At 32.6% G+C, this 27,954-nt stretch overlaps 2 protein-coding genes across 5 annotated transcripts; both read left to right on the forward strand.

Annotated features, from left to right (window-relative positions):
- The first annotated feature begins 3,965 nt into the window (after positions 1-3,965).
- LOC146951561 (transcription factor bHLH25-like) lies at positions 3,966-7,445 on the forward strand. Of its 3 annotated transcripts, XM_085747578.1 has the most exons (5): positions 3,966-4,100; positions 4,248-4,706; positions 4,942-5,304; positions 6,088-6,152; positions 7,056-7,445. In XM_085747578.1, exons 1-5 carry the CDS (start codon positions 4,065-4,067, stop codon positions 7,072-7,074), a joined length of 942 nt encoding a protein of 313 aa, XP_085603704.1. In that variant the 5' UTR covers positions 3,966-4,064; the 3' UTR covers positions 7,075-7,445. The 3 variants fall into 3 exon arrangements, with proteins under 3 accessions (XP_085603704.1, XP_085603705.1, XP_085603703.1); XM_085747579.1 differs by lacking the exon at positions 7,056-7,445 and having other exon boundaries at positions 3,966-4,141; positions 6,088-6,526; XM_085747577.1 differs by lacking the exon at positions 7,056-7,445 and having other exon boundaries at positions 6,088-6,526.
- Positions 7,446-25,806: 18,361 nt separating this feature from the next.
- Positions 25,807-27,954, forward strand: LOC146951562 (RNI-like superfamily protein). Of its 2 annotated transcripts, none has more exons than XM_085747581.1 (2): positions 25,807-25,878; positions 26,160-27,954. In XM_085747581.1, the coding sequence occupies exon 2, from the start codon at positions 26,357-26,359 to the stop codon at positions 27,761-27,763; it is 1,407 nt and encodes a 468-aa protein (XP_085603707.1). In that variant the 5' UTR covers positions 25,807-25,878; positions 26,160-26,356; the 3' UTR covers positions 27,764-27,954. The 2 variants fall into 2 exon arrangements, with proteins under 2 accessions (XP_085603707.1, XP_085603706.1); XM_085747580.1 differs by having other exon boundaries at positions 26,346-27,954.

The following is a 27,954-nucleotide window of genomic DNA, read 5'->3' on the forward strand; positions in this document are numbered from 1 at the left end:
CTATGCTATATATGCTATATATCAAATATGCTCCAATAACAAAAAATAGCCACGAAAAATATATTAAACACATTTGTCACGCTATATGGAAAAGCTTTGCATCAATATGCACAGAAAATTTAACAACAAATATTGCATCGCGAAAAAAATTGATGCAGTATATTTTTTGTTAAATTTTCTGTTTCTATTCTTTACGGTAATGACACTTTTTTTGATGCTCTCCGTTTTTCTTTATGATGTGACTTAAGATCGAGCAGTTCAGGGCTATGTGCAATTTTGTTAACAAGTATTCAATTTTATTTTCGTATAGGAATTGCTTTCAATTGCTTTTAATCTCACCCGTTGATTCAATCTATATTCTCAAACTCATCATTTTCTTTCATAGGACTTACTTAATGCTAATTAAAAACGAATAACACACTTTTAATGCAATTAAAAACGAATGACACGTTGTTAATGACAATGAAGAACGTAGTTAATTGCTTGAAATCGTAGTTAATGGCAATTGAAAACTTTTAACATGCATATTTTCGTATATGAATTGCTTTTAATTGCTTTTAAAAGTGTGCATTAATTACTCTACCAATTACTATCTATTAAAAGCAATTATGACGAACTTATATCAATTGGTCACAAAAAACTTAACACACGGATAATTTAATCGAATATGCTATATATCAAATATGCTCCAATAACAAAAAATAACCACGAAAAATATGTTAAACACATTTGTCACGCTATATAGAAGAGCTTTGCATCAATATGCACAGGAAATTTAGCAAAAAAAAATATTGCATCACGACAAAAATTGATGCAAAGCATTTTTTGTTAAATTTTCTGTTTCCATTATTTACGGTAATGACACTTTTTTTTATGCTCTCCGTTTGGACTATTCAATTGCTTTTATGCACTATTCAGTTTTGTTTCCGTATAAGAATTGCTTTTATGTATTATGCATTAATTACTCTACCAATTACTACCTATTAAAAGCAATTATGACGTGGTTATCGCACAAATCGAATTACTGATTTTATGGCTGCAATAGCTTTAATTGCTTTAATCGCCCTATTAATAGCTCTACCAATTACGCCCTGTTAAAAGCAATGATTCAATTTTATGCTAATCGATTACTATTGCTCTAATTGCTTTTATGGCTGCAATGAATAGTAATTATTAACAATAGAAGACTATGATCATTCACATTTGAAATTAACAAAGAGAATTGTCAATTACCTATTTAAATACCACTTAGTTGTGAGAATACAATCATTCTCTACTTTAATCAAATATAACTGTTTCTTGCACTTGCTGATATGGCAAACATTTTCACTCCCATTTCAGCTATGACAGGTGGAAAGAAGGATTTGAAGTTGATTGTCCGTGTGGCCCATATATGGCTGATCCGTGATAAGGAAAACCTAGATGATATCATCTTCATGAACATGATATTGGTTGATGAGAAGGTATATTATATAAATCGATTGTATAAATAAATGATCATTTTTTCAAGTTGCCACTACGATAACATATACTATGGTTTATGTTAATGACATGTTATTTTTTGTTTAACGAGGACGGATCCATGCCACTGTATAAAACTTCTATTGGCTATGTATAGTTACATTATTTTCATTGATTCGATTAACTTCTATGTGGTAGGACCCGTGTGATAGCACGGGTCAATGGTCTAGTAATTAAAAAGAGAGGGAGTATAGGAATAGATTAAAAATCTTTTCGAAAAAAAAAAGTCACTATAAACACAGCTTCTTAAGAATTTTAGAGTAGTAATAAATAAAGGTAACTTCTATAGTGCGTCAGGAAACTGACTTTTTTGAAAAAGTTATTTTATTTAGCCGATAGTATAACGTTTGCATAAGAGAATTTTGGTGTATCGGAATTCTTATATATACAATTGTCAATGTTCTGTTATAATTTGAAGGCTCCTATTATTGATTTTAAGTAAATGATGCTACAAACTGAAATTCATTGCTTTGAAGTGTTGAGATAGATGATGTTGGTAAAGTACATATTTTGTTTGAGTTTGAAAATAGAAATTATGCCTCTAGTTTTTTATGTTGGCCACAAAGTCAATCCCTTATGACTTCCCTTTCTTTTTGCTTGATGTATTGTGCAGTTTTAGTTCTGTGTGGCTAGCTTACGGGAAGCACTTGGGTGACATAATGTCACCGTGACATTAAATCTGGGCCACACAACACACATTGCCACATAACATCTGGACCACACAACACATACAAGACATCTGGGCCACACAACACAACACCTTTGTGTGGCCTAGATTTAATGTCACGGTGACATTATGTCACTCAAGTATTTTCCCTAGCTTACCCAAATTACATTCTAAAAGTTGTAACAAATAATTATGCCACACACTTTGTTGTAATATTGTGGGCAGTGTTCGATTGTTTGAAAATATAAATAAAAGGCGGCAATTGATTCCAAATTTGAATAGTTTATTTTGAAAATCTTAACAATGCATAACTTAATTAAGCTAACTGAAAAATTCACAATGACTTCATCAGAAAAGTCATTCTCATAACTTCATCATAGAATTTTCCATAAATAAATGTGTAATTTCTATAGTTCTTCCACGAGATGAAATGCATCGCTACGATGAAATGGGTGATTTTGTAGTACACCCCATTTATGTGGATATGAATGTGAATTTTAAAAGGTTCAAACTCTAAATTCTCCATTTATTTATTTTAAAAGGTGAATTTTTAGCTACTAAATTACATGACAAAAAGACATGGAATTGAAGCACCGTATGAGCTTGGGATCTTTCAACAATTTTCCTTTGGCTCATTATTTCGTCGAATTGGTAAAAAGAAGGGTAATATATAGAATTGTTTGAAGGCTTGGACTCCCATAGTAGCAAGGTGGAGTCAAGAAGGCAGAGAAGAAGCAGCAGAAGAAAGGAAAGAGAAGATGGAAGTTTTGTGAGTAATTAAGGAGTCACGTGAGACTTAAAAGTATGTTTTAATCATAACCCTTCAAATTTAATTTAAAGGTTAAAAAGGAGCACCACCCACCCACGCATCCGTCCCAAAAAAGGTTTTGACCATGTCACCAACCACTCTTCTCAAGTTATCATCAAACCAACGACTCTCTCCATTCCCATAACCATCACAGACCTTCCACAAATCACTCCACTACACCGAGCTCTCCCTTCCCCCTTCCAAGAGTCGCCCCCTCTCCTGCCCATAACGAGCTACAAGGACCTTATACACAACCTCAATAATCTTTTTAGTTAACCATCTTAGAATTTTTTTTGAATAGTTCTCGTTGGATCAATACTTTTTAGGCTAAAGTGCAACTTTGGCCCCCTATCTTTCAAAAAGTTGCGATTTTGGCCCCCTAAGTATGAAAACTACAATTTTGGTCCCCCATGTTTAGGGAAATATGCTCTTTTAACCCCCTAACTTAAGGGAAATATGTCTATTGACCCCTTATCTTTTCAAAATGTTGCGATTATGGCCCCTTATCTTTTCAAAATGGCCCCTTTTTTTGGACACGTGTCGCCTTCTCAGCAGTTTTCAAAGTTAGGGGGCCAAAATTGTAGTTTTCAAAATTAGGGGGCAAAATCGCAACTTTTTGAAAGATAAGGGGCCAAAGTTGCACTTTAGCCTACTTTTTATCACACCATAGAACCATGTGCTTGCGACCTATCAATATACATGATCTAAAGGAATTCCAAAAGCCACTTTAGATCTAATATGATATTATGATGACATGATGCAGTTGATTCCTACCGGACGTTGAGTCACCTGACCCACATGATCGATACTATACGGGCCACAAATTGACCAATTGTTTCACAATACGGTCCACAATTACAATAATTGTATTTTTTTACAAGATATGACAATAATTGTTGTAAAATAAAATAAAAATGTCCATTATGATACATTGCATTTATATATAGCAGTCGAAAGTAATTAATGTTTGATCGTGGACATTCTCAAATCTTGTCTGTACTTTCTTCTCCATCCTCCCTTATCCCCATTCCATTAGCTTCATCCAGTGAATACACATCACAGAACATCATGGAGGAATCATGGGAACATTGGCCTCTTCATTCGGTAAAAATACTAGCTATACACATCGTAAATCATACTAACAAGTAATATGTTCTATGTCATTTTTTTGAGGAAGTTATTTATGTATATTGATAAATACCAGTACTATTTTCTGACATAAATAATCATTTCAATTAATGGTGACAATAGGAATTGGGTGATGTTGAGGATTTGCTAGGGCAATACTGTAAAACTAGTGCTGATGATGAAGAAGAGTTCTTGAGAGACATAATCCTTCAGCAACCTGTTACATATTCTGGAAGCAGTCTTTCATCCTCTAATGAGATGGACGGCTCAGATAGCTCAGGGAAAAAGCTTCATCCTTCATCAACACCGTCCACTCCAAGGACATTCATTCTCTCCTTTGATAAATCTACCATAATACCAGCTACTACTACACCAGAATCAGAACAAGAAGTACCAAGAACAAAGAGTAGAAGTAGTAATAAGAGGAGTTTGGAAACAAAAGCAAAAGCTAGTAACCAAAGTGGAAAGAAGAGTAGAAGTGGTTCTCAGTGTTTGGATCACATTATGGCTGAGAGAAAAAGAAGACTAGAACTATCACAGAAGTTCATTGCACTTTCAGCTACTATTCCTGGCTTGAAGAAGGTAATAAAATTACAACTAAAACCCAATTTAATTAGTGCTCTTAATTTTTTTACACTAAACATTTTAGTCACTGTATTATAATAAATAAAATTAGTAGAAAGATTGATTTGTCCCGGTATTTAACCGAGGGATTAATATGTTCTTCTGTAAACATATCAGAGACTAAATTAATGATTTTATTTTATAACGGATTGAATTGGGTCGCAAGAATGATTTTGCATAAATTAATTAATAGATGGACAAGAACTATATACTTGGTGAAGCAATCAGTTATGTGAAACTACTTCAAGAACGTGTGAAGGAGCTAGAGGATCCAAACAAGAATAGCAAAGAATCAACAATAATTCTCAAGAAAACTGATATGTGTGTAAGTGAAGATACCACCTCAAATTCTGATCAGGATTGCTGCAAATCACCACTCTTTGATGTTAAAGCAAGAATATTGGAAAATGAGGTACTCATTCAGATCCACTGTGAGAAGGAAATTGACATTGAGATCAAAATATATAACGTGCTTCAAAATCTTGATCTCTTTGTCACTGCTAGCAGTGTATTGGCTTTTGGAACTTCAACTCTTGGCTTTACTATTGTCGCTCAGGTATGCATAATTTGCAAGAGTTTGATTCCATAAAACATTATGATATTATAATTGTTCAATAAATCATTCATTTGTCATCGCATAATTCAATTAGTAAAAACATTGCATAATATGTTATTTCACCTTATAAATTTATCAAACGTCTCATGAGATAATATTTAAAGGGAAATGCTAACCGGTGTCCCCGAGACACTGGTTAAAGATATGAAAAAGGAAATTATATAGTAGTTAATGCACTGAAATTGTGTAATTAATTTATAATAAAGTCAAAAACAGTTTTCTTTTATGGTAATAATTCACTTTTATGGTATGATTAACCAGTGCCCCGAGGACACCGGTTAGCGGGACCCATATTTAAATAGCTAAACATTTGAAAATAATGATCTCTCATTTGAATTATCTAAATGTTCCATTCCATCAAGGTCCATTAAATAAAATAGTAGCCAAGTCAAACTATTCATTAATAATTATTGCTATCAACTTGATTTTGTCACATTAATTATTTTAATCAAGTTGTAGGTATTTTATCGTTCAATGCTATTAACTTAAATGTTGTGAGTTTATTCATAGATTCATCATTTTTTCGTTTTTATGATGTTAAATTTTTATTTAGTTCTAATGTACTATAAATTTGAATGAATGAGTATCGTTTCTTTTGTAAAAAATATCATATTTTATATTAATATTTTATATTAACAATAGTTCATAAATAATTTAATATATCAATATATAATTGATTAATTAAATAATCAATCTAATATTTAATAACATGGTGTCTTGCAGATGGGTGAAGGGTACGAAATGACGGTGATTGATTTGGTGAAAACTCTATCGCATGTGCTGACTAGCAGAACTGAGAAAATTGCTGTTGACACATTACATAAGGCTGTGACACACATATAAAATACGATTTTGCCCCCTCGGCAGTTAACTGCCAAAGAATTTAAAATCCGACTGCAGTTAATTGCCGAGGAAAACCTCGGTAGTTAACTGCCGAGGAAAAACAATATTAGAAAAACCTCGGTAGTTAACTACCGAGTAAAACAGACCCTTCTCTTTTCTTCTTCTTCATCCACTTCAATCCCTTTTTTTTTTGTTTTTTTCTTCAATACTTCTAACGTAGAACATTTCCCAATTATCCAGAATCCAACTAGCAGTAAATTTGAGTATATTTCTTCAATCAAAGGCATAGAAATCATCAACAATTAATTTTAGCAATGAATTTTATCCCAATTAGAGTAATTTTCTTCAATTTTCCCAATTAGAGTAATTTTCTTCAATACACCAGTAAATTTTCTTCATGGAAAATTCAATTGAAGGCATAGAAATCATCGCTAAACATAAAAAACTCAACCTATGGAATCATCATAACCTCCAAAACTCTTCAAATAATAATTTATTTATTTTTTTCAGAAAAAGAGTCATAACCCAGTTGGAGGAAGGGAAGAAGGATGATGAAACTTGAAAAAAGAAAGGATCTTGAGATGATTTTGTTGAAAGAATGAACCTTGGTTTTGAATTTGAAGGAAAGGAAAAACAGAGAAGAAAGGAAAGAATGAACTCATGCTTTTGTTCAGAAAAATACCACTGTCTTCATAATATTGTTTTCCCTCGGCAGTTAACTACCGAGGTTTTCCTCGGCAGTTAACTGCAGCCGGATTTTAAATTCCTCGGCAGTTAACTGCCGAGGGGGCAAAATCGTATTTTACATGTGTGTCCCAGCCTTATGTAATGTGTCAACAGCAATTTTCCAGAACTGATCCGTTCTAGTGTATCATGCAAGCTGTTTGGGGTAACAATCAACCAAATTATAAATGATTTTTTTAAGCAATATTCATTTTTAAGTATCTTTTTAAGGGTACGATTTGTCAATTACACCATTTGTCAATTATTCTTATCTTTTTCAATAAAATTAATTAATGCTATCTATTTGAATAACTAAAGTTTTTTTTTAAACAAAGTTTGTTTCTATGTATCTTCAAATTCAAACAAAATGTTTTTACAAACAATGGTTTCAAGGAGAGTTAGAATTCTATAAATAAGATGAGTAGCACCTGTTAAAAATTTCAAGTGCAAAACAAAAGAACATATTTGAGAGAAGAAAAATACAAGACTTCATGAATGTTCAAAAGGAAGAAAAAGTGAAAGACTCGTTGAAATTGTTGATGTGAGATGAGGAGGAAGCAATAGTTGAAGACTCATTTGACAAGATACAAGAACAAGATGACAAAGAAGAAGAAGTTTCATCAATATAATTTTTATATTGACTTAAAATATTAAAAACATGTGCACAATATTTAGAAAATTGACAATTGTTTGTTATGAGAGAGAGTGCACAAAAAAATAGGAATTTATTGGAGAAAAAAATAATAACTCACAATTGTTTGTTACGAGAGAAAGATAACATACTAAATTTATTGGAAAGATAAAGTGTGTACAAAAAAATAGAAATTTATTGGCGGATTAAAATGAGAGTATAATAGGAAGAAAATGTGCAAAAATAAACATCGCTATTTTAGTATTAATTTTCCAAAAAGACATTTAAAAAGGAACGGACGGAGTAAATTATAGAGAAAAGTATTATTTTGAAGACTTGTATTTATTTAATCATTTTGAAGAGTGGTATAAATTTTGTAAAAGGACGGACTTATATCAGTGTTTATTACAAAATTATCGTTGCAATTATTTTATTTCTAATGCTTTGCAACAATTTTTATGTGAATTATTGAAATGCAATTGCTGAGATTTAAAGGAAAGAAAAATGTGGATTGCACGATTAAATTATGATAGCTTGAATCCACTTTCGATTTAGGAGTAGGGTTTACAACATAAATATTCAATCATGATGGTACGTACATTGTATATGAACTACTATGAAGCAATTATATCGTCGGAGCCGGAAATTAAGTTTAGAGAAGACCAAGTTTACGAGTACTCGTTTCGATTATATTTATAAGAGATATTTAGGTTAACAAAAGTTTAAAAATACTCACTTATATATTTATAAGACTTGATAAAAGCACGGTAGAAAAGCGAATATAATTTATACCTATACACAAAGGAGATATATAATTTTGGTGGGTTTTTTACTAACAATTTTATCCTTTTTATTTTATTATTTAAATTATAAATTAAAAAATCCTCTCAAAAAAGTTATTAATTAAAAAATGAGCAATGCTATATCTCTAGAAAAATAACATCAAGAATTCTTCAAGAATAAAGAATAGTCAATCACAATGCACTATTTGCCATAATTCAAGGAGGTGTGGCTGAAAAATAGGAAGTGGACAAATAAATCATCCAATTAAAATTTGTCAACTATTTCTTGAAAAATTCTTGAAGCTATTTTTCTTGAGAAGTAGCATTTTCCATTAAAAAAATGGTATATCCCATCAAAATAGGAACAACACCACTACCACATAAATTTTATCCTTTTTTGACTTCATAAAAATAATATAAACAATACTTGACACTATTGAAAAAAAATTATTTAACCTTCTTTTTTTAAATATCTATCATAATAATAAATACAATCGGAAGATTAGCATCCGTCTTTCCTTTAGTAATAACTAGTTTAGAGACCCGGCGTTGCCCGGGTTAGATATTAAATAAGTTTTATAAGTTTGTGTGCACGAATACACGTGTCAGTATATTAGATTGAATTTATTTAAATTTACAATTATAATAATATCATAAAAATAAATATAAATATTTCAAAAAAAATTAAAAATAAATATAAATGATGAGATGAATGTCCAATGCAAGAATAAAAAGTGTAACAAAATCAATAATGAATTAGTCCAAGTGGTAATAGTTTTGGGTCCTTTAAACATGGACTATTACTTTCCCACCTTATTGCCTTCTCCCGCGCCATGTAAAATTTCTAAAAATGCCCTTGTGCATTCCGGATTTTAAAATTCGGATTCATGTTTACAATTTCAGATTTTATAATCCGGACAATTCTTATGTATAATCAGCCATCAGACTCTCTCACATTTCAACAGTTTTGAGATTTCCTTTTAAAAACAACAAAAAACTAAGTAAAAAATGCTAAAAACCTGTCAAATAAAATCATAAAAATATAAAAATAGTACCAAAAAATTCTAAAAATCAAATAAAACTAATGGAAATTTTTTCGGATTTTTCTGAGAATATAAAAAATTAATAAAAATGAAAAATGGGTCTAAACGATGGAATTTTGGATTTTGAGGGGCGGAGTCCCGTAAGAAGTCCCTTCTATGGGAGTCATGGTCCTTGAATTTTTTCTGATTTTCTGGGGATGTTTCGGAGCAATCCGATCAAGTAGTCCGAAAACCCGATTTTTGTTAAATAAAATATTGGTTTTTAAAAATAGAAAAAAAAATAAAAATATTGAGAATAAATGTGGAAGTGACATGTGGCATAAAAAACCTTACTTTATATATATATATATACTATTGATTGATTGATTGATTGATTGATTGATGTGTAGTTTGTTGAGATAAAAAATACTGAGTGCATACGATCAAAAGTTTGTTGAGATATTTATGTTAAATAAAATAGAAAAAAATAAAAATATTGAGAATGAATGTGGAAGTGACATGTGGCATAAAAAAACCGTACTTTATATATATACTATTGATAAGAATTATTTTTGTACAAAAAAAATAAGAATTATTTTATCTTACTATCTATATTATACTATATATAAAGAAAACTACCCCTTTCAACACTTTTGGTTTGGACTTTTCTTTTCAAAAATACCCTCAATTTTCAATATATACAACACATGTAACAAATAGATAAGAATAAATTTAAATATTAAAAGAAATGTAACAAACATGATATGAATATATATATATATATATATATATATATATATATATATATATAAAATATCTGTTTTTTCCCTTATCATTTAAAAGTGTAACAAACTAGATGAATATGTTTATACTTACTTTTTCATTATCCCAATTATACCCTTAAACGAATTTTTCTATAATAAAGATCGTTGTTGGTGCCATTAGAAAAAAGAATTTAGATTATATTTTTTTGTTATATTGTTGGTGTCATTGCAATAAATAATGTTTGGTTTGTTATAACTTGAAAGCAACAGACATTTATATTTTTTGTTTTAATCCAAATCAAAATTTCATAAAAAAAGCACTGTTAATAATTTTCAAACGTTAGCGCAATAAAAAGAGCGGAAAGATGGGCACGGGAGTGCCCGTCTTTTCGCTAGTATATATAAAGAAAATAGCATGTTTCGGCTTTTTTGGATTGACTTTTTTGTTATTTCAATTAAACCCTTAAACATATTTTCCTATAATGATGATATATTGTTGGTGTTACTAAAAAAGATAAGAATTTTTATTAAATTTGTTATATTATTGTTGTCAATATGAAAAGATAAATATGGTTGTTGAGTTTGTTACATTTGAAAGTCACAAATATCTATACTTTTTTTTTGACAAGAAATATCTATACTTATAATTTTAATTTATATCCAAAAAATTATATAAAATATTGTTTATAATTTACACACAAATTCTGATAAAATATCGTTAATAATATACATATGTTAACATAATTAAAAAACGGAAAGACGAACAGGTGAATGTCCGTCTTTTCGCTAGTCTATACTATATATAAAGAAAACTACCTCTTTCGACACTTTTGGACTGACTTTTTCCTTTCCAAAAATACCCTCAAATTTCAATACAAATAACACATGTAACAAATAGATAAGAATAAATTTAAATATTAAAATAAATGTAACAAACATGATTTTGGTTGTGTAAAAATATATATTAAAACAAACAATATATATTAAAATAAAACACACATTTTACTGCATATTGATCGAAGCGGTTCTCCCGCTATAGAGCAAGAGCCTAAAAAGACATTGAAAGAACAACAAGCCAACACATAGTTCAAGTAGTCTTTATTCATCTCTCTTTATGTTTCAGAACCACTGTCATCTATACTATATATAAAGAAAACAACATCTTTCAGCTCTTTTGGACTAATTTTTTCTCTTTCCAAAAATGCTCTCAATTTAATACAAATAACATATGTAACAAATAGATAAGAACAAATTTATATATTAAAAAAATGTAACAAACACGATATGTCTGTTTTTTTCCTTTATCATTTAAAAAGTGTAAACTAGATGAATATATTTATACTTACTTTTTCATTATACCAATTATACCCTTAAACAACTTTTTTTATAATAAAGATTGTTGCTGGTGTCATTAAAAAAAAATTAGATTATATTTTTTTGTTATATTGTTTGTGTCATTGAAATAGATAAACATGGTTAGTTTGGTTTGTTATAATTTAAAAAGCAACAAACATATATATATTTTTAGTTTTAATCAAAATCAAAATTTTATATAAAAAAAAAACATCGTTCATAATTTTCAAACGTTAGTGCATTAAAAAAAGCGGAAAGACGGGCACGTGAGTGCCCGTCTTTTCATTAGTTAACAATAGTAGTAATAATAATAATAAATATTATCATTTCCCCTAAAAAAATATTACTATCATTTACTAGCAACAAACCCGTGCTAAGCATGGGCTCGTACTCCGCACAGGTTGGACGTCGAAGTAGGGGTCATATGTCAAAGCGAATTGCAATGTTAAATGCATTAAGAAAATAGAAAAAAGAATAACCATAAAGATGACGTTAATGATAAAAGACAAATTACATTGACCTTTCTTGAGATTTTCTTAAACAACTCAAGTACACTGTCTTTCTTTATTCAATTCCATTTCAATAACCATCCAAATACACAATTTAATTTCATTCATATTGGTTTGATATATCTTGTTTCTGTTTTCTCTTTTGGCAATAAGTTGAATGAGGTTGTTTTCTCGCAATGGAAAAACAATAACAATTGTTTTTACCAACAAATAGTTACAAACATCGGCAATTAAAGAAGTGACTGGAAGAGAATACATAGATGGATGGACGTTGTGGTTGACTAATGAAAAGGAAATAATCTTCGATATATCTGTTTTATTAAATTAGAGTTTAAAAATTAAACCACATTGACAAAGGAACAGTGAGTGATCTCTTCAGTTTAAAAAAATCACCAAAGTCTTAAGTTTTGTTGGAGACTAACTTATCTCTAGTTGTTCACGCTTTTAAGAATTCTTCTTTGATGCTATGTTTCTTAAAGAATAGACAGGATAATTGCAACATTCTGATTAGACAAATGAACATAATGATCACTCATATCTATAGGAAAGGAACCTATTGTGTTGATATAATGGCTAATATAGGGCTCTCTCTGAACTCTTATATAGTTTGTGTTGTGTATGCCTTCAATTTGTGATTGTGAGGAACAGAGAAATCGTGACACGATTTGGCAAGCGTGTCACGATTTTGGTAGTGCCGAGAGCATGTCTTCAGGGTGTCCAATCGTGACACGATTTTGGAAAACGTGACACGATTTTCAGCTTGCTGGGCAAGTTTTCAGGATAAGGTTGGTCGTACCATGGGTCGTACGCACCAATCGTGTCACGATTTGGCAAAACGTGACACGATTTTCACAGTTGCAGGGTACTATTTAAGTGTTTCTTTGCAGATTTTGAAGGAGAGCTAGAAGAGAGAGAAACTTGGACTACAAAGGAGGTAACTTTAGGGTTGAGTGTCTTGGTAGTGAGGATCTCTTGGGTTGGGAAACATTGTAAACACCTTGGGTGAGTGAAAATCATTGAGTGTCTTGTTCATTGGTGAGATTGGGAAAATGGGTAAAAATTAGGGTTGTTCTTTGTGAGCTTGTTGAAGCTAATTTCTTGTAACCCATTTGTATCTCTTTGTAAGAACTCATTGATAGTGGATTGGAGAGATCAATCTCTCCCCCAGAGTAGGTCATGTTGGACCGAACTGGGTAACCATCTCTTGGTGTGTTTGTTGTTTTCTTTCTTGCTTTCATATGTAACAGCCCGATTTTTCGCTAGATTTATTTTATTTATTTATTTATGTGTGTTATATGTGCTCTTATGTGATTATTGCATCTGTGTGTATTTCTGGTTGGGAATCGTAGAATTCGGTGTTAGAAGGGTATTTTAGTCATTTTGGACTTAGGGCATTTTGGTCATTTTGAGAGTAGGGGTAAGACCGGTATGTCTGTGGCAAAGTTGGCTGAGATCTACATTGAGCAGATTGTTAGATTGCATGGTGTTCCTTCTAGTATTGTGTCGGATCGGGATCCGAGGTTTACTTCTAAGTTTTGGGAAAGTTTGCAAGCTGCTTTGGGACTAAGTTGAGGTTGAGTTCTGCTTATCATCCCCAGACTGATGGTCAGACGGAGAGGACTATTCAGAGTTTGGAAGATTTGTTGAGAGCTTGTGTGTTGGAGCAAGGTGTCAGTTGCATTGAATGTTTACCGTTGATTGAGTTCACTTACAATAACAGTTTTCATTCTAGTATCGGGATGGCACTGTTTGAAGCTTTGTATGGTCGGAGGTGTAGAACTCCTTTGTGTTGGTATGAGTCAGGTGAAAGTCCTTTATTAGGACCGGATGTTGTGCAAGAGACTACGGAAAAGGTTAAGATGATCCAAGAGAAGATGATAGCGTCTCAGAGTAGGCAGAAGAGTTATCATGATAAGAGGAGGAAGGACATTGAGTTTCAGGTGGGTGATCATGTGTTTTTGAGAGTGAATCCTGTAACCGGTGTTGGTCGTGCTTTGAAGTGTCGGAAGTTGACTCCTCGTTTTGTTGGACCGTTTGAGATTGTTGAGAAGGTTGGAGTTGTAGCGTATCGGATTGCGTTACCGCCATCTTTGTCGAATCTTCATGATGTGTTTCATGTGTCTCAGTTGCGGAAGTATGTGTATGATGTGTCTCATGTGATCCAAGTGGATGAGATGGAAGTAAGGGATAATTTGACCGTTGAGACTTGGCCAATTAGGATTGAGGACCGTGAAGTGAAACGTTTGCGTGGCAAGGAGATCGTTTTGGTTAAAGTGATTTGGGTTGGACCGACTGGTGAGAGTGCCACTTGGGAATCGGAGAGTAGGATGAGGGTTGGGTATCCAGAGTTGTTTCCTTCAGGTAATTTTCGAGGGCGAAAATTCTTTTTAGTGGGGGAGAGTTGTAACAGCCCGATTTTTCGCTAGATTTATTTTATTTATTTATTTATGTGTGTTATATGTGCTCTTATGTGATTATTGCATCTGTGTGTATTTCTGGCTGGGAATCGTAGAATTCGGTGTTATAAGGGTATTTTAGTCATTTTGGACTTTGGGGCATTTTGGTCATTTTGAGAGTAGGGGTAATTTTGTAATTTTTACTGGAGGTTATTTTTAGTGCTTAGTGAGAGTTATTATTTTACCAAGTTACTAAAGGGTGTAGTAATTATTTTATTTACCGTTAAGTGACCGTTAGTGTTATATTTTACCGGTAAGTGAGTAGTAACATTTTTGAGGTTGAAATAGAAATGTTTTATGCCCATTAAGGTTTGTGAGATAAGCCCAATTAAGTGAGCCTATATATAAACTAATATTAGTAGAGTAATAGGGTTCTTTCACAAACATTTTTCATTTGAGAAGAGAAGAGATAGAGGCTAGAGGGAAGAACAAGAACAAGGGTTAGAGGCAAGAGGGATTCATCATCTAGGAGCTAAATTGAAGCTTGGGTTAGAGATTCTTGGTGCTAGAGGTAAGAGGGTTAGGTTTCAACCATAATTCCTAACTTTTTCTTTTTACCCATTTTGTGAAATTGATGAATTGAACTTAATTGATTGCAAATTCGTGTTCATGTTTTGATGCAATGTTTGGGTATGTAAATTGAATGTTAATTGAGTTGTTGATGATGAAATTACATGCTTAAATTGTGGTTATATGTATGCTTTGCATTTTTGTCCAAAAATGGTGATATGAGATGTTGTTGTGATGAATTGTTGATGAATTCATGATAGTTAGTTGCTGATGTTGTTGAGAGATGTTGTTGTTGATGGTTAAAACCTTGGGTAATCATAATTGTGGAGTTTGCTATGAACTTGTGTTGTTTTTGAAGTTTTGATGAAAAATGGGTCAAATGATGATTTTTGTTAAGAGAATGTTTTGGGACAAATTTTATATGGATTTGTGTGTCTTTTCATGTTTAGAAATGTTTGGATAAACCTTGGAATCAAATTTGGGCATTGGGGAGTCAAAATTGGAGTTTTGGGGTGAAAATGGCTCTTTTTCCCGAAACTACTGTCATAACTCGCAACTGTACTCGCAGCTGCGAGTTGGATGCGAGTAACAGGGGCTCTCTGAAGTCAACTCGCAATGGCGAGTGAATTTACTCGCAGTTGCGAGTTGCACAGGGCAGAACCCCCCTGATTCGCATTCTTGCACCTTTTTCCCTCGTTTCAGTCGTGAACTGGTTTTTGGTACAAACATGAAAATTGTAGATGATATTTTTAGCTTTCTAAAGGCGTTGGTTTGACTTGAATATGATTTTTAGTTTTCAAGTTATGGGGAAAATACTCTTGAAAAGTTTTGTCGAAAAATTCCGCATAACTAGTTCTAAGTCGACCCAATTCTTGTGGAATGTTTTTAATCTTTGAAACTTGATTTTTATGAGTTCAACTAAGGTAGTTAAACTGTGATGTAGTGAACCTACTTGTTTTTCTTTGAAAATGGGAATTTTTGTGAAAAGTGGTCAAGTGAGACGAACTTCGGAATTTTTGGTAATTCTCCATATGTGGCCGATGAAATGTTTATGTAATCTCTACTGCACGTATAAGTGACTTGTGGGGGTACATGGCATAGGTAATTGAGCTTGTAGAATTGGTTTTGGTTCATAACCTCTAATTATTTTATGTTGTGACTTTGAGAGACGAACTTTGTTGAATATGACTTTATGAGCTAATTGTCTTGTGAATCCTTTATGAATAGTTGTTATATCTTATGTGAAGATGATTGGTGGTGTATATATGTGACAACTATATGTTGCTTGAATTATGGATGTTGTTGTTGATTGTATATATGTTAAGTGGTGGTGAATTGTTGTTGTTTGCATATATACAAGTATTGGTGGTGTTGAGGTGATTTGTTTGTGTGAACATATGCATTGTTGTCGAGTCATATGTTCATGCATTCATGACTGATGGTGGTGGGTTTTATATCCAATTGAGGTGATACGATGTTTTTGTTGCATCGGAGGTGACGACCTTGAGGTGATTTGGTACCACATGCATCTAGATGAGTCTAGAGCTATTGCATACTTTGTTGGTGAATTGAAATGCATTTGAGTTTTGAATGATAATTGAATTTGTTATCTGTTGATTAACATGGTTGATGTTGTGATGTGTGTATGACACACTTGTGGATATGAACTTGAGATGATGATATTGAATGATGTGAATGTTGAGAATACTTGTGAGTATGTGTATAGTTTGTTATTCATCGTTCTTAAATGTATCTTTCATTCTCAAAGTTTCTTGTTAATTTTAATTGGATTATGATGATGTAATGCTAACCCTCAGTGGTTTACCACCTACCTTTCCGTATGGACGGGTAGATGGAGTGTATGATGCTTAGACTTGTGTTGATGTTGCCGGGGAGCGGAGTTCCTCTTTTTATGTGCAGTGTCTAGATTAGGGCTCTGATCTAGGATAGTTATTGCACGTTGGATTTTTATTTGATTATGTAGTTGGTGTTGAGACATTATTATGTGGAGATTTGAGATATTATTGTATCTGAGATTAGATGATGTTATCTTTATATCTTTATTCTGAGATTTGTTGTTGTTATGGATTATATATGTGTTCCGCTGCTATGTGATGTAACATGATCTTTATGCATGTATGTTTTAATTTGGAAGACGTAGCATCTATTTCTAGAATATATTTGTATATTCGCGCATTTTACCGCTTAATAGAAGTAGGGTGTTACATCATATGCTTGTGGTTTTGAGCTTTTCACTTTGATTCCTAGATTAGATCTAGGTGTTGTTATTGTTGTTATTGCTTGTGTTTACTTTGAAATTGATTACTACTTTCCTTTGCTCCACACATCATAGTTTGTATTGGTGTGATTTTGAGTCCGAATTCACAACAATTGGCGCCCACCGTGGGGCATAGGAGTGAATTGGTTAAGTGAGTACCATGGGTTCAAAGTGGGATATTAAGAAGTTCACCGGAAGTAACGATTTTGGGTTATGGAAGATGAAGATGCAAGCGGTGTTGATACAACAAAAGTGTGAGAAAGCTTTGACGGGTGAAGGTGCGTTGCCGGTCACCATGACACAAGCGGAGAAGACCGAGATGGTGGACAAGTCTAGGAGTGCCATTGTCTTGTGCCTCGGGGACAAAGTTTTGAGGGATGTTGCAAAGGAACCTACCACGGCGTCGATATGGTCAAAGTTGGAGTCATTGTATATGACCAAATCTTTGGCTCATAGGTAATTCCTTAAGCAGCAACTATACTCATTCAAGATGGTGGAGTCAAAGACCGTGATGGAGCAGTTAACAGAGTTCGAAAAAATCCTTGATGATTTGGAGAACATTGAGGTGCAACTTAAGGACGAAGACAAGGCTAACTCTTGTTGTGTGCTCTACCGAGATCATTTGAATCCTTCAAGGATACCATGCTCTATGGCAAAGAAGGCACTATCACCTTGGAAGAAGTTCAAGCGGCTTTGAGAACCAAGGAGTTGACCAAGTTCAAGGACTTGAAAGCGGATGAAAACAGTGAAGGCCTTAGTGTTTCAAGAGGAAATGGTGGAGGTAGAGGTAACCGAGGAAGCTCAAAGAGCAGTAACAAGGAAAAGTATAAGTGTTTTAAGTGTCACAAGTTTAGTCACTTCAAGAGGGATTGTCCGAAGGACAATGAGAACTCCGAGCAAGTTGTGTCCGAGGAGTATGAGGATGCGGGTGCTTTGGTGGTGAGTTGTTGGGAGGATGAAGAGGGTGAGGTTTCTCACCTTGGTATTGATGTCTTCTAGAGCGGTGATAGTCTGGAGAGACGTTAAACACTCAACATCAGCCTGGAGAGGTGGTGGGAAGAATACTCATGGTTAGCCTGGAGAGGCTGTGGTAAGAATACTCGTGATCATCCTTTGAGGTGGAGTTGCAAGGTGGAAGCATAGTGTGAGTACGCATTTGGAAGTTGAGGTAGAGAAAGCTCAACTTGAGGTGGAGTTGATGACACCGGGAATGGTACAACTATGGAGGCCTTGGGTGCTATGCTCTAGTTGTGTGCATGGGAATTCTTCATGAGGACGGAAGGCATTCCGAAGTTTGAAGAATGTATGGTGTGGCTTGTGTGATTTCCTAAAAGACCAAGGGTGATTGGATGCAAGGTGATCTTCAAGGGCGTGGGAGACGTTCCGTGGTTGAAGAGAGTTTGGTGTAGACTTGTGGAGCTACTTGGTGTAGTTGGATGCAAGGAAAAGAAAAGAGGATTGGTGGTTGATGGTTAAAGTGGCATCATCATCAATTTGAAGGCAAGGTGGGGAATGTTGTGTATGCCTTCAATTTGTGATTGTGAGGAACACAGAAATCGTGGCACGATTTGGCAAGCGTGTCACGATTTTGGTAGTGCCGAGAGCATGTTTTCAGGGTGTCCAATCGTGACACGATTTTGGGAAAACGTGACACAATTTTTCAGGATAAGGTTGGTTGTGCCTTGGGTCGTACGCACCAACCGTGTCACAATTTGGCAAAACTTGACACGATTTTGACAGTTGCAGGGTACTATTTAAGTGTTTCTTTGCAGATTTTGAAGGAGAGCTTGAAGAAAGAGAAACTTGGATTAGAAAGGAGGTAACTTTAGGGTTGAGTGTCTTGGTAGTGAGGATCTCTTGGGTTGGGAAACATTGTAAACACCTTGGGTGAGTGAAAATCATTGAGTGTCTTGTTCATTGGTGAGATTGGGAAAATGGGTAGAAATTAGGGTTGTTCTTTGTGAGCTTGTTGAAGCTAATTTCTTGTAACCCATTTGTATCTCTTTGTAAGAACTCATTGATAGTGGATTGGAGAGATCAATCTCTCCCCCAGAGTAGGTCATGTTGGACCGAACTGGGTAATTATCTCTTGGTGTGTTTGTTGTTTTCTTTCTTACTTTCATATGCTTGTGGTTTTGAGCTTTTCACTTTGATTCCTAGATTAGATCTAGGTGTTGTTATTGTTGTTATTGCTTGTGTTTACTTTGAAATTGGTTACTACTTTCCTTTTCTCCACACATCATAGTTTGTATTGGTGTGATTTTGAGTCCGAATTCACAACAGTTTGATTAGATTTGCCCTCCTTCATTAGATAGCCTTTTGTGAGGAATCTTATGTGATTGTCTAATTGCGGATTTTATCTAGTTTGGGGAGGTTTTGGCCTAGTCCCCCTCCTTTTTTTTTGTTTTCTCTTATCTAGGTTACATTTTGGGGTTGTATCTCTTTGCTACTCCTCCTTTTTGGGGGAAAAAATGGGAATAAAAAATGGTTGTAAATTAAGGGAGTTCGTACTCGTCTAAAGAAGTTAATTTCTGAAAAAATGGAATTAACAAAATTTAAACCATGTTAAATTATAACAGAAGAGCTTGTCATTTTAATAACTAAATAAAGGAGATTAATGTTTTGTAAGTAAAATAGAACAGGTGCTTGTGTTATTTAAGAAGACCTTAAGGAAAATTAGTGTAATTTCTCCATGATTTTTTTTTTTAAAGATTAATTTGCTCATCATAAAATCATTGAAATAGTTTTTATTAAATATTATAAAGTGGTAGAAAAAAATATGTAAAAATATTATAAATAATCAAGATCTCATTGATGATAAAAAATTTGTTACGAGTCCCGTGTATGAATTGTACAACTATATTATTTAATGACTCATTGATAATTTATCCAATATTTTTAATAGTTGTACTTCTAAAGTCTATAATAATTAACAATCTAAAATAATGATTTTTTTTTTGTACAATGAAAAATATTATTTTATCATATGATATTAAGATAAACAAAAAGCAAAGATAAATTATATGTACAAAAGAATCAATCTTAAAAATGTGAAATTTTCTGAAAAATAGTTGTATGTTGTAATAAATATTAATCCCGTGTATAATCTATAAGTGTCAAATATTTTGTAATTTTCTCAAAGTTATGTTATTTTATAACTTGAGGTTGTTTTTAGATTAATTGTTGATCCTAGTTTTTTTTTTTTTAAAATTATAACAAACAAACATATACAATGACCTTTAAAGTGATTTTTTAAATGTTATTACAAATTTCATAGGGCCGTTTGTTATGGATTAAAATAAAAATACTTTTGACATTCAATAATAGTATAAAGATTTTCTTTAGAGATTTAAAAAAAATGGAATATATTTTGTTCTTTTAAAAAAAATCTTTTGTGTTTGTTTATTATGATAAAATCATATTTATACAAAATAATTTAAATTGTCTAGAAACAACAATATAAAAGAAAATTTTTGTTACAAAATCACATCAATTTTTTGAAAGTTCTTTTCTCTCGCATCTAAATAGGATTTTTGTTACAAAAGACACAAAAGGGTAAATATATGTTGAGGAGTCAAAAGATTAAGATGGAGCAAAATTGTATTTTTGTTGGTTATTAACTTCCTTAGTTATTATTATAGAGAATGGATTGTTTTAAACTCGTTAGATAATTAGAAGTTGAATTATAGGAAAATTTGTTCTGATTGAGATTAAGATTAAGTTTGTTTATTCTTTTGTATAAAGATTAAGTTAGTGTGTTTTATCGAGTGAGTTTCTTTTAATTTGTTTTTAAGAGAGAAAAATAGGGGGAGGTTGAAGCAAAAGACGTAAAATGATATAATTTTGATGACATGTCAAAATAGAAAGAAGATGTAAGATTGTATTTTTGTAGACATTAAGTTTCATAATTAGAGAATAGATTGTTTTAAATTCTTTAGATAATTAGAAGTTGAATTTTAGGAAAATTTGTTCTTATTGGGATTAAGTTTGTTTATTCTTTTGAAAAAAGATTAAGTAATTAGTGTGTTTTATCGAGTGCGTTTTATTTTTTATTTTTGACGCTAAGACGATTTCATTAACGAAAGTCTGACAATAAATCAAATGTCAAGACTGTAGAAATACAAGGCGTAGTTTCTTCGATCCATATGCAATCTAAATTCTTAAGAGCATATTTAGCTAAATAATGAGCAGCTTGGTTGGCTTCACGCCTAACATGCAAAAAATTTAAACTACGAAAACTACCCTTAAAACTAATACAATCTCGAATAATAAAGTCAACATAGTTGAGAGATTGTTGGTGAGCATTTAACGCTGAAATCACATTAGAAGCATCTGATTCTGCCATAAGATTCACAAAAGACATGTCTTTTGTAAATTCTAATCCCTTCCGCATAGCTAAAACTTCTGCAACCTTCGAGTGCGTTTGTTTTAATTTGTTTTTAAGAGAGAAAATTAGGAGGAGGTTAAAACAAAAGACACAATAGAATATAATTTTGTTGACGTGTCAAAATATTAAGAAAGGGTAAGATTGTATTTTTGGTAACCATTAAATTTCATAATTAGATAATAGAAATAGATAGATAGATAGGTTTTTTGAGAGGATTTTTATATTATTTTGTTCCTCTGTTGCCTCCTTCTGCTGGAGGTCCTATACTTATCTCTATGAGTGTTGTCAATTGTCATATGGCTCAGACTCCCTTCTTTCTTTGGTCCTCTAATTTATCATTTATCACGTGCTCTCTTTTGTTTCCTCACACCACGTTCTAAAATATTGCACTGCATGATAAACGGTCTGTTCTCATCTGCTTTCATCTATCTCCATCATTGTAAGTGGACTGTAGATAGAGATGATAATTAGACTCGTTTTTTTTCATCAATCTCCATCAAAACGTATGTTACGGATATGAGTATGTCTACGTGTATAATTATCTTATAAATAAATTGAATGGACACAAATGTGGATACGTATTTTAGTATGCACATATTTTTTCTTAGATAAATGATATAGTCCATTAGCTCATACACATAACTAAATGAGTTAAGATTCGAATAACAGTCACGGTGTCCGGTCAAAGCCGTCTTAAACGATTTGAAGACCATTTTACATTATAAATAATTAGGTACCTAATAAAAATCATAAAAAAACTGGAAAAAAAAATCATTTATTTAAAATATAAATAACATTAAAAACTTGTAAATAACATTAAAAGAACCATCCTTATAAATAATATCGAAAAGAGTAGTTTCTGTTCAAAAAACATATATCTATATCCCACTAGTGAACTCTTGAAATATATTAATTTGTAAATAAATTTTATTTTAAATTTGGTCTTCTTATTAATATTATGTACACTAGTTCTGAACTTCTGATACATTTATATTGCACTTTGAATTTACCTCAATAATAAATAAAGTTAGTTTAACAAGTGTCATGTCTTTTGATCCCAAATTACCAAAACAGATACTTTAGGAATTCGAAGGGTTAACAAGGAAAAACTCCATTCAATTTCGAAGATTATTGATGTTTCAAAAGATTTTATTCAAAAAAAGATACATAAAGACAAATAATAAATTAGTAAGATAAACGGTTCGGGAAATTGTGTGTTGTGTGATATTTTTATCTTTTAGAATGACATAATTGGATGTGGAATGGATCCTACAAATGAAGAATTAATTCGTTTGTGTACTAGGGTCTTTTCATTCTTGGAAATCATTGCTCTTGATTATGTGATCTCTCTTTAAGTTACTGCACTTTTATCACTGACGTCGGTCTCCCTTTACTATATGAAAGTTTATGATCAACTGGCTGCAGGGCCATTCCTTGGCAAGCGCAGAGAGCTCTACGAGTCGAGCCTTCAATTTATGGGGGCCTCAATTATTTGTAGGGATATGAGTATAATTGTTTGAATGTAGGATTTTAAGGAGGATAATATTTTCTTTTGTTATGTAGGTCTAAATTAAACACTTATTATTTGATAAAAATAAAGAGTAAATGAACAAGTTAGGTCAAACCCACACATCTATCAACAAAAATAATTCAACAAAACAAATTAAAATCAAAATAATGCTTATGGTTAATTTGCAATTGTTTAAAGGGTAGTGTTAACTTGTGCCCTTAGGGCATATGTTAAGAAACCCAAAAGAAGAAATATTCTCTAAAACTTTGTGCATTCAATTCATTAAAAAGTTAAATATTAAATGCAATGCACATATTCCCATAAATTATTTCTATATTTGAATCATTAACTTGTGTCTTAAGGGCACAAGTTAACATTTCCCTTGTTTAAATTATCGTTAATTATTTTTATTAGAGGTCATTTTTAATATTAGAGCCGAGCCTCTAATTTTATCGGAACGGCCATGACTGTCTGCATATAGGTGACAAAAGCAGCATGTCCCTTGTAAAAATATGGTGGTGGAACTAAGTTTGGTAAATTACTTCACAAGCCCCCGACAGAGGGCTTGCTTGTGTCAAAGGTCGAGTAGTGACCATTTATGTTCCAGATGAAATGAGGAATATACCATTTATTGTTCCAGATGAAATCCTTCACAATGGCTTGAAGTAAATGATGCTTGTTCGCTGGATTATGAAGATGATCCACCATAAAAAATTCAAGTCAATGATCATTCCTGAAATTAATTTTGTATCCTTGCCCAAGTAGCCATGGACAATTATCTTAGACGACGAGAGATTTCTACTTGATAGTTGACCAAATAGACCGAACTATGTTGTCATTTTAAATTGTGTTGTCAATTTGCATAATGTTTTTGAATTTATGTAATGTTTGTCAATTTGAATTGTCGTTGATATTTTGAATTATGTTCTATCTTTTATTAAAAAAAAAAAAACTTATGTTTATCAAATTTGAAGTGTTGTTGTTCTCAATACTACTCATACACCCATCAGGAGCTATGTCCCGAACGCAGTGTTGTATATTTTAGATATTTCAAAAGTTATTTATTTTATTCTAATTAATTTAATTAATTTTATTTAGAAATTAAATTTGTTGAGTTATGTATGATATACATTAAAAGCTCAATTTGTCTAATGATGTATATCATCGTCACGTTTTGGTTTTGTGGTAACTCCTTTTGATTTACTTTACCAATTTAATAGGTAATAATGGTTATCCTTAATTATTTTGAATGTGCTTTAAGTGTGATAACCGAATATGACTTGGTCTCCATATATGTGCAATTCATATCCTTAGTGGAACGTGCTCCATCTTCTATTTTTTCTTGATTTGTCATTATCATTATTAATTATTAATTAATATATATTATTGCTTTATAAATTCAGCTACTGGGCTACAACAATAAAAAACGAGAAAAAGCATTTTTGTTTTTGTTCTTCTTTTCTTCCTTCATTTTACACAAAAACACTAACTGCCTGAGTTACAAATCTGAGTATTTCTCGTGTCTTGATAGCCTCGGCACGATTACCGCCGAGATGAACCTGTTGTATTCTGGGGGAGTTGCGCAATTATGCGGATAATTCCTTAGTTCAGTGACATAGTCACACCTCAGATTTTACTCTTTATCTTTATTTTCTTGTTTTACAGGTTATGATCCTTCAGTCATCCGCGAACAACACGCAGTTCGTGAGTTATCTCACAAATACAATTCACGACTTATCCCCCAAACAAATGGATTTGTAACTCCTGAACGCCTTAGTTAGGCGTATAAACAAAGTTGCGGAGGGCTTATGAGCAATGAAGAAGGCTAGAAGAGCAATTTCGAAGAATGTAATATTGTTTTGGGCCGTTAGTGAGATCCATTGAGGAATTAACTTTTGAAGATATCTTTTTAGGCCCCCCTCATATCTCTTTACACCCCTGAAATTATGAAATTCCCCTTAATAACACGTCATGTAGATAACTACTAGATGTTCATTTTAAAAATTTCTATTTTGTACATAAATAGATAACCACTTGATGTTCAATTTAAAAAAATTCATTTTGTACATCCGGTATACAACTACCAGATGTTCATTTTAAAAAAAAATCATTTTATACCTCCGGTAGATAAGTACCTGAATACCCATTATATAAACCTTATTGTAGTTTTTAAGCAGTTAATTCCTATTTTGCACTCAACTTAAATATGCTTGTAAATCTTGCGATTTTTTAGCTATTTTTTTTCCGTTTTCATCACAATCAATAGAACAAAGAACGTCAATCTTCACTCAATTGCGATCAATTAGCAGGTTCGGTGGATTTTGACAATGGTGGATAATTGGATGGTGAGGATTTGACGTTCGCGTAAGGTGAGTGGGTTGAGATTGGTGGTGAGCTGGTTGAAAGATGTGAGAAGATGCGAATTTTCAAAATGAACATCCGATAGATAACTACCCAAAGTAGAAAATGAAATATTTTAAAATAAACATCCAAATGGTTATGATGTAGAAAATGGGTTTTTTTCAAAATAAACATCCGAAATTTTATAATTTTAGGAAGTCTAAAAGAGATATGGGGGCTAAAAGAGAAATCTTCATAACTCTTAATAAGAAGATATCTATTGACACAAGTTACAACAACTTTATTTATATTTATCTAATGTAATGTAAATCGCAACTTTTCAATAATTTATTTTCTTTTGGTTTCCTTCCTTGGTGAACATTGTGATCCATCATCATATGAACAAGTAAGGTCTTCAATTCCATTCATCACTTCCTTCTTTCATTAATTTATCGTATAATCAATCATTCTTCTCCTTACACAATTAACAAGATATTGTTTCACAATTTCAATTTCAATTTTACACCACACCACACCACACCACACCACACCACCCCTTGATTCTCAATTCTCATACCAATTCAATTACCCCGTAGATTAATTTTACAATACAATTTAAATCAAATTTCAGATCTGATTGATTTTTATTAATTACATTATTTACATGCTCTTATTTATATATTTTAGGTGATTATATCTTGTTTTGGAAATTAGATGACAGACTCTCGAAAAAACACACATGATTTGGTTACTAGACAAATCTTTTGCTGTATCCTATGTTGGATTTTCAAAAAAATAATAATTATATCATAATATGCATGTAATATATTATGAGTCTGAGATGAGGATTTTGTGTTACTAATTATTTTGCAGAGGAAAATAGAATGATGGATAATATACCAGAGCATATAATATGGGAGATATTGAGTAGAATAAAGAAAACTAGTGACAGAAACAATGTTTCCCTTGCTTGTAAAAGACTTTACTATTTAGATAATGCACAGAGACATTCTCTTAAGGTTGGATGTGGAATGGATCCTGCAAATGAAGCATTAACATGTTTGTGTACTAGGTTTCTCAACTTGTCCAAAGTAGAGATCACGTATTCTGGTTGGATGTCTAAATTAGGAAAACAATTGGATGATAATGGTCTTTTCATTCTTGGAAATCATTGTCCTTTATTATGTGATCTCTCGTTAAGTTATTGCACTTTTATCACTGATGTCGGTCTCGGATACTTGGCTTCTTCTTTGAAGTTGTCATCTTTGAGGTTGAATTTCACTCCGAGAATAACGGGCTGTGGAATATTGTCTCTTGTTGTCGGTTGCAAGAATCTCTCTAGGCTTCACCTTATACGGTGTCTCAATGTGAGCAGTGTGGAGTGGCTTGAATATCTTGGAAAACTTGCAACACTTGAGGATCTCTCCATTAGGAATTGTAGAGCTATTGGTGAAGGTGATTTGATCAAGCTTGGCCTTGGTTGGCAAAAGCTTAAAAGGTTGGAATTTGAAGTGGATGCGAATTACCGATATATGAAAGTGTATGATCGACTGTCTGTAGATAGGTGGCAAAAGCAGAATGTCCCTTGTGAAAATATGCTGGAACTAAGTTTGGTGAATTGCATCATAAGCCCTGGAAGAGGGCTTGCTTGCGTGTTGGGAAAGTGTAAGAACTTGGAAATAATTCACCTGGATATGTGTGTTGGCGTAAGGGACTTTGACATAATTTGCTTGTCTCAAATTTCGAGTAACCTTCGATCGGTTTCATTTAGAGTTCCATCTGATTTTTCTCTTTCGTCCTTGGTCAATAATCCTTTGAGATTAACAGATGAGAGTCTGAAAGCCTTGGCTCAAAACTGCTCAAAGCTTGAATCGGTGAGTTTATCTTTTTCCGATGGGGAGTTTCCTTCGTTCTCCTCATTCACATTTAGTGGAATATATCACTTAATTCAAAAGTGCCCGGTTCGGCAGCTTTCCCTTGATCACGTTTATTCCTTCAGTGATTTTGGAATGGAAGCTCTTTGCACTGCAGAATATCTTGAATCTCTTGAACTTGTGAGGTGTCAAGAAATTAGTGATGAGGGGCTACAACTTGTGAGTCAATTTCCCCGATTGAGTATTTTACGGCTATGCAAGTGTATGGGAATCTCAGATGATGGATTAAAGCCGCTTGTTGGATCATTCAAGCTGGATTTCTTGGCCGTTGAAGATTGTCCGCAAGTTTCTGAAAGAGGTGTCCAAGGAGCTGCAAAGTTTGTATCTTTCAGGCAAGACTTATCTTGGATGTACTAACCTGTTTTGGTTTTACAGACATGTTGAAGTCCATGGCAATTTTTACAAACACAATGTTGCTCTATATCTATATATGTTGTATATCCCACACACACATTATATCATCCTCTTGTATTTAATTTGTACATCCTTTTTGTTTTGAAATATAATTTGTACATCCTTGTTATATGAAATAAATGGATTTGTAGCAA

Source organism: Medicago sativa, chromosome 2 (genome assembly GCF_051527215.1).
Source record: "Medicago sativa cultivar Bolivia chromosome 2, Bolivia_mono, whole genome shotgun sequence".
Taxonomy (NCBI): Eukaryota; Viridiplantae; Streptophyta; class Magnoliopsida; order Fabales; family Fabaceae; genus Medicago; species Medicago sativa.

What these genes read in the sequence shown, in the direction of transcription:
- LOC146951562 (XM_085747581.1), top strand. Translation starts at nt 26,357, where the DNA reads ATGATGGATAATATACCAGAGCATATAATATGGGAGATATTGAGTAGA.
- LOC146951561 (XM_085747577.1), top strand. Translation starts at nt 4,065, where the DNA reads ATGGAGGAATCATGGGAACATTGGCCTCTTCATTCG. An exon ending in AACATTGGCCTCTTCATTCG is followed by an intron (nt 4,101 to 4,247) that starts GTAAAAATACTA and finishes TGGTGACAATAG; the next exon opens with GAATTGGGTGATGTTGAGGA. An exon ending in GCTTTACTATTGTCGCTCAG is followed by an intron (nt 5,305 to 6,087) that starts GTATGCATAATT and finishes GGTGTCTTGCAG; the next exon opens with ATGGGTGAAGGGTACGAAAT.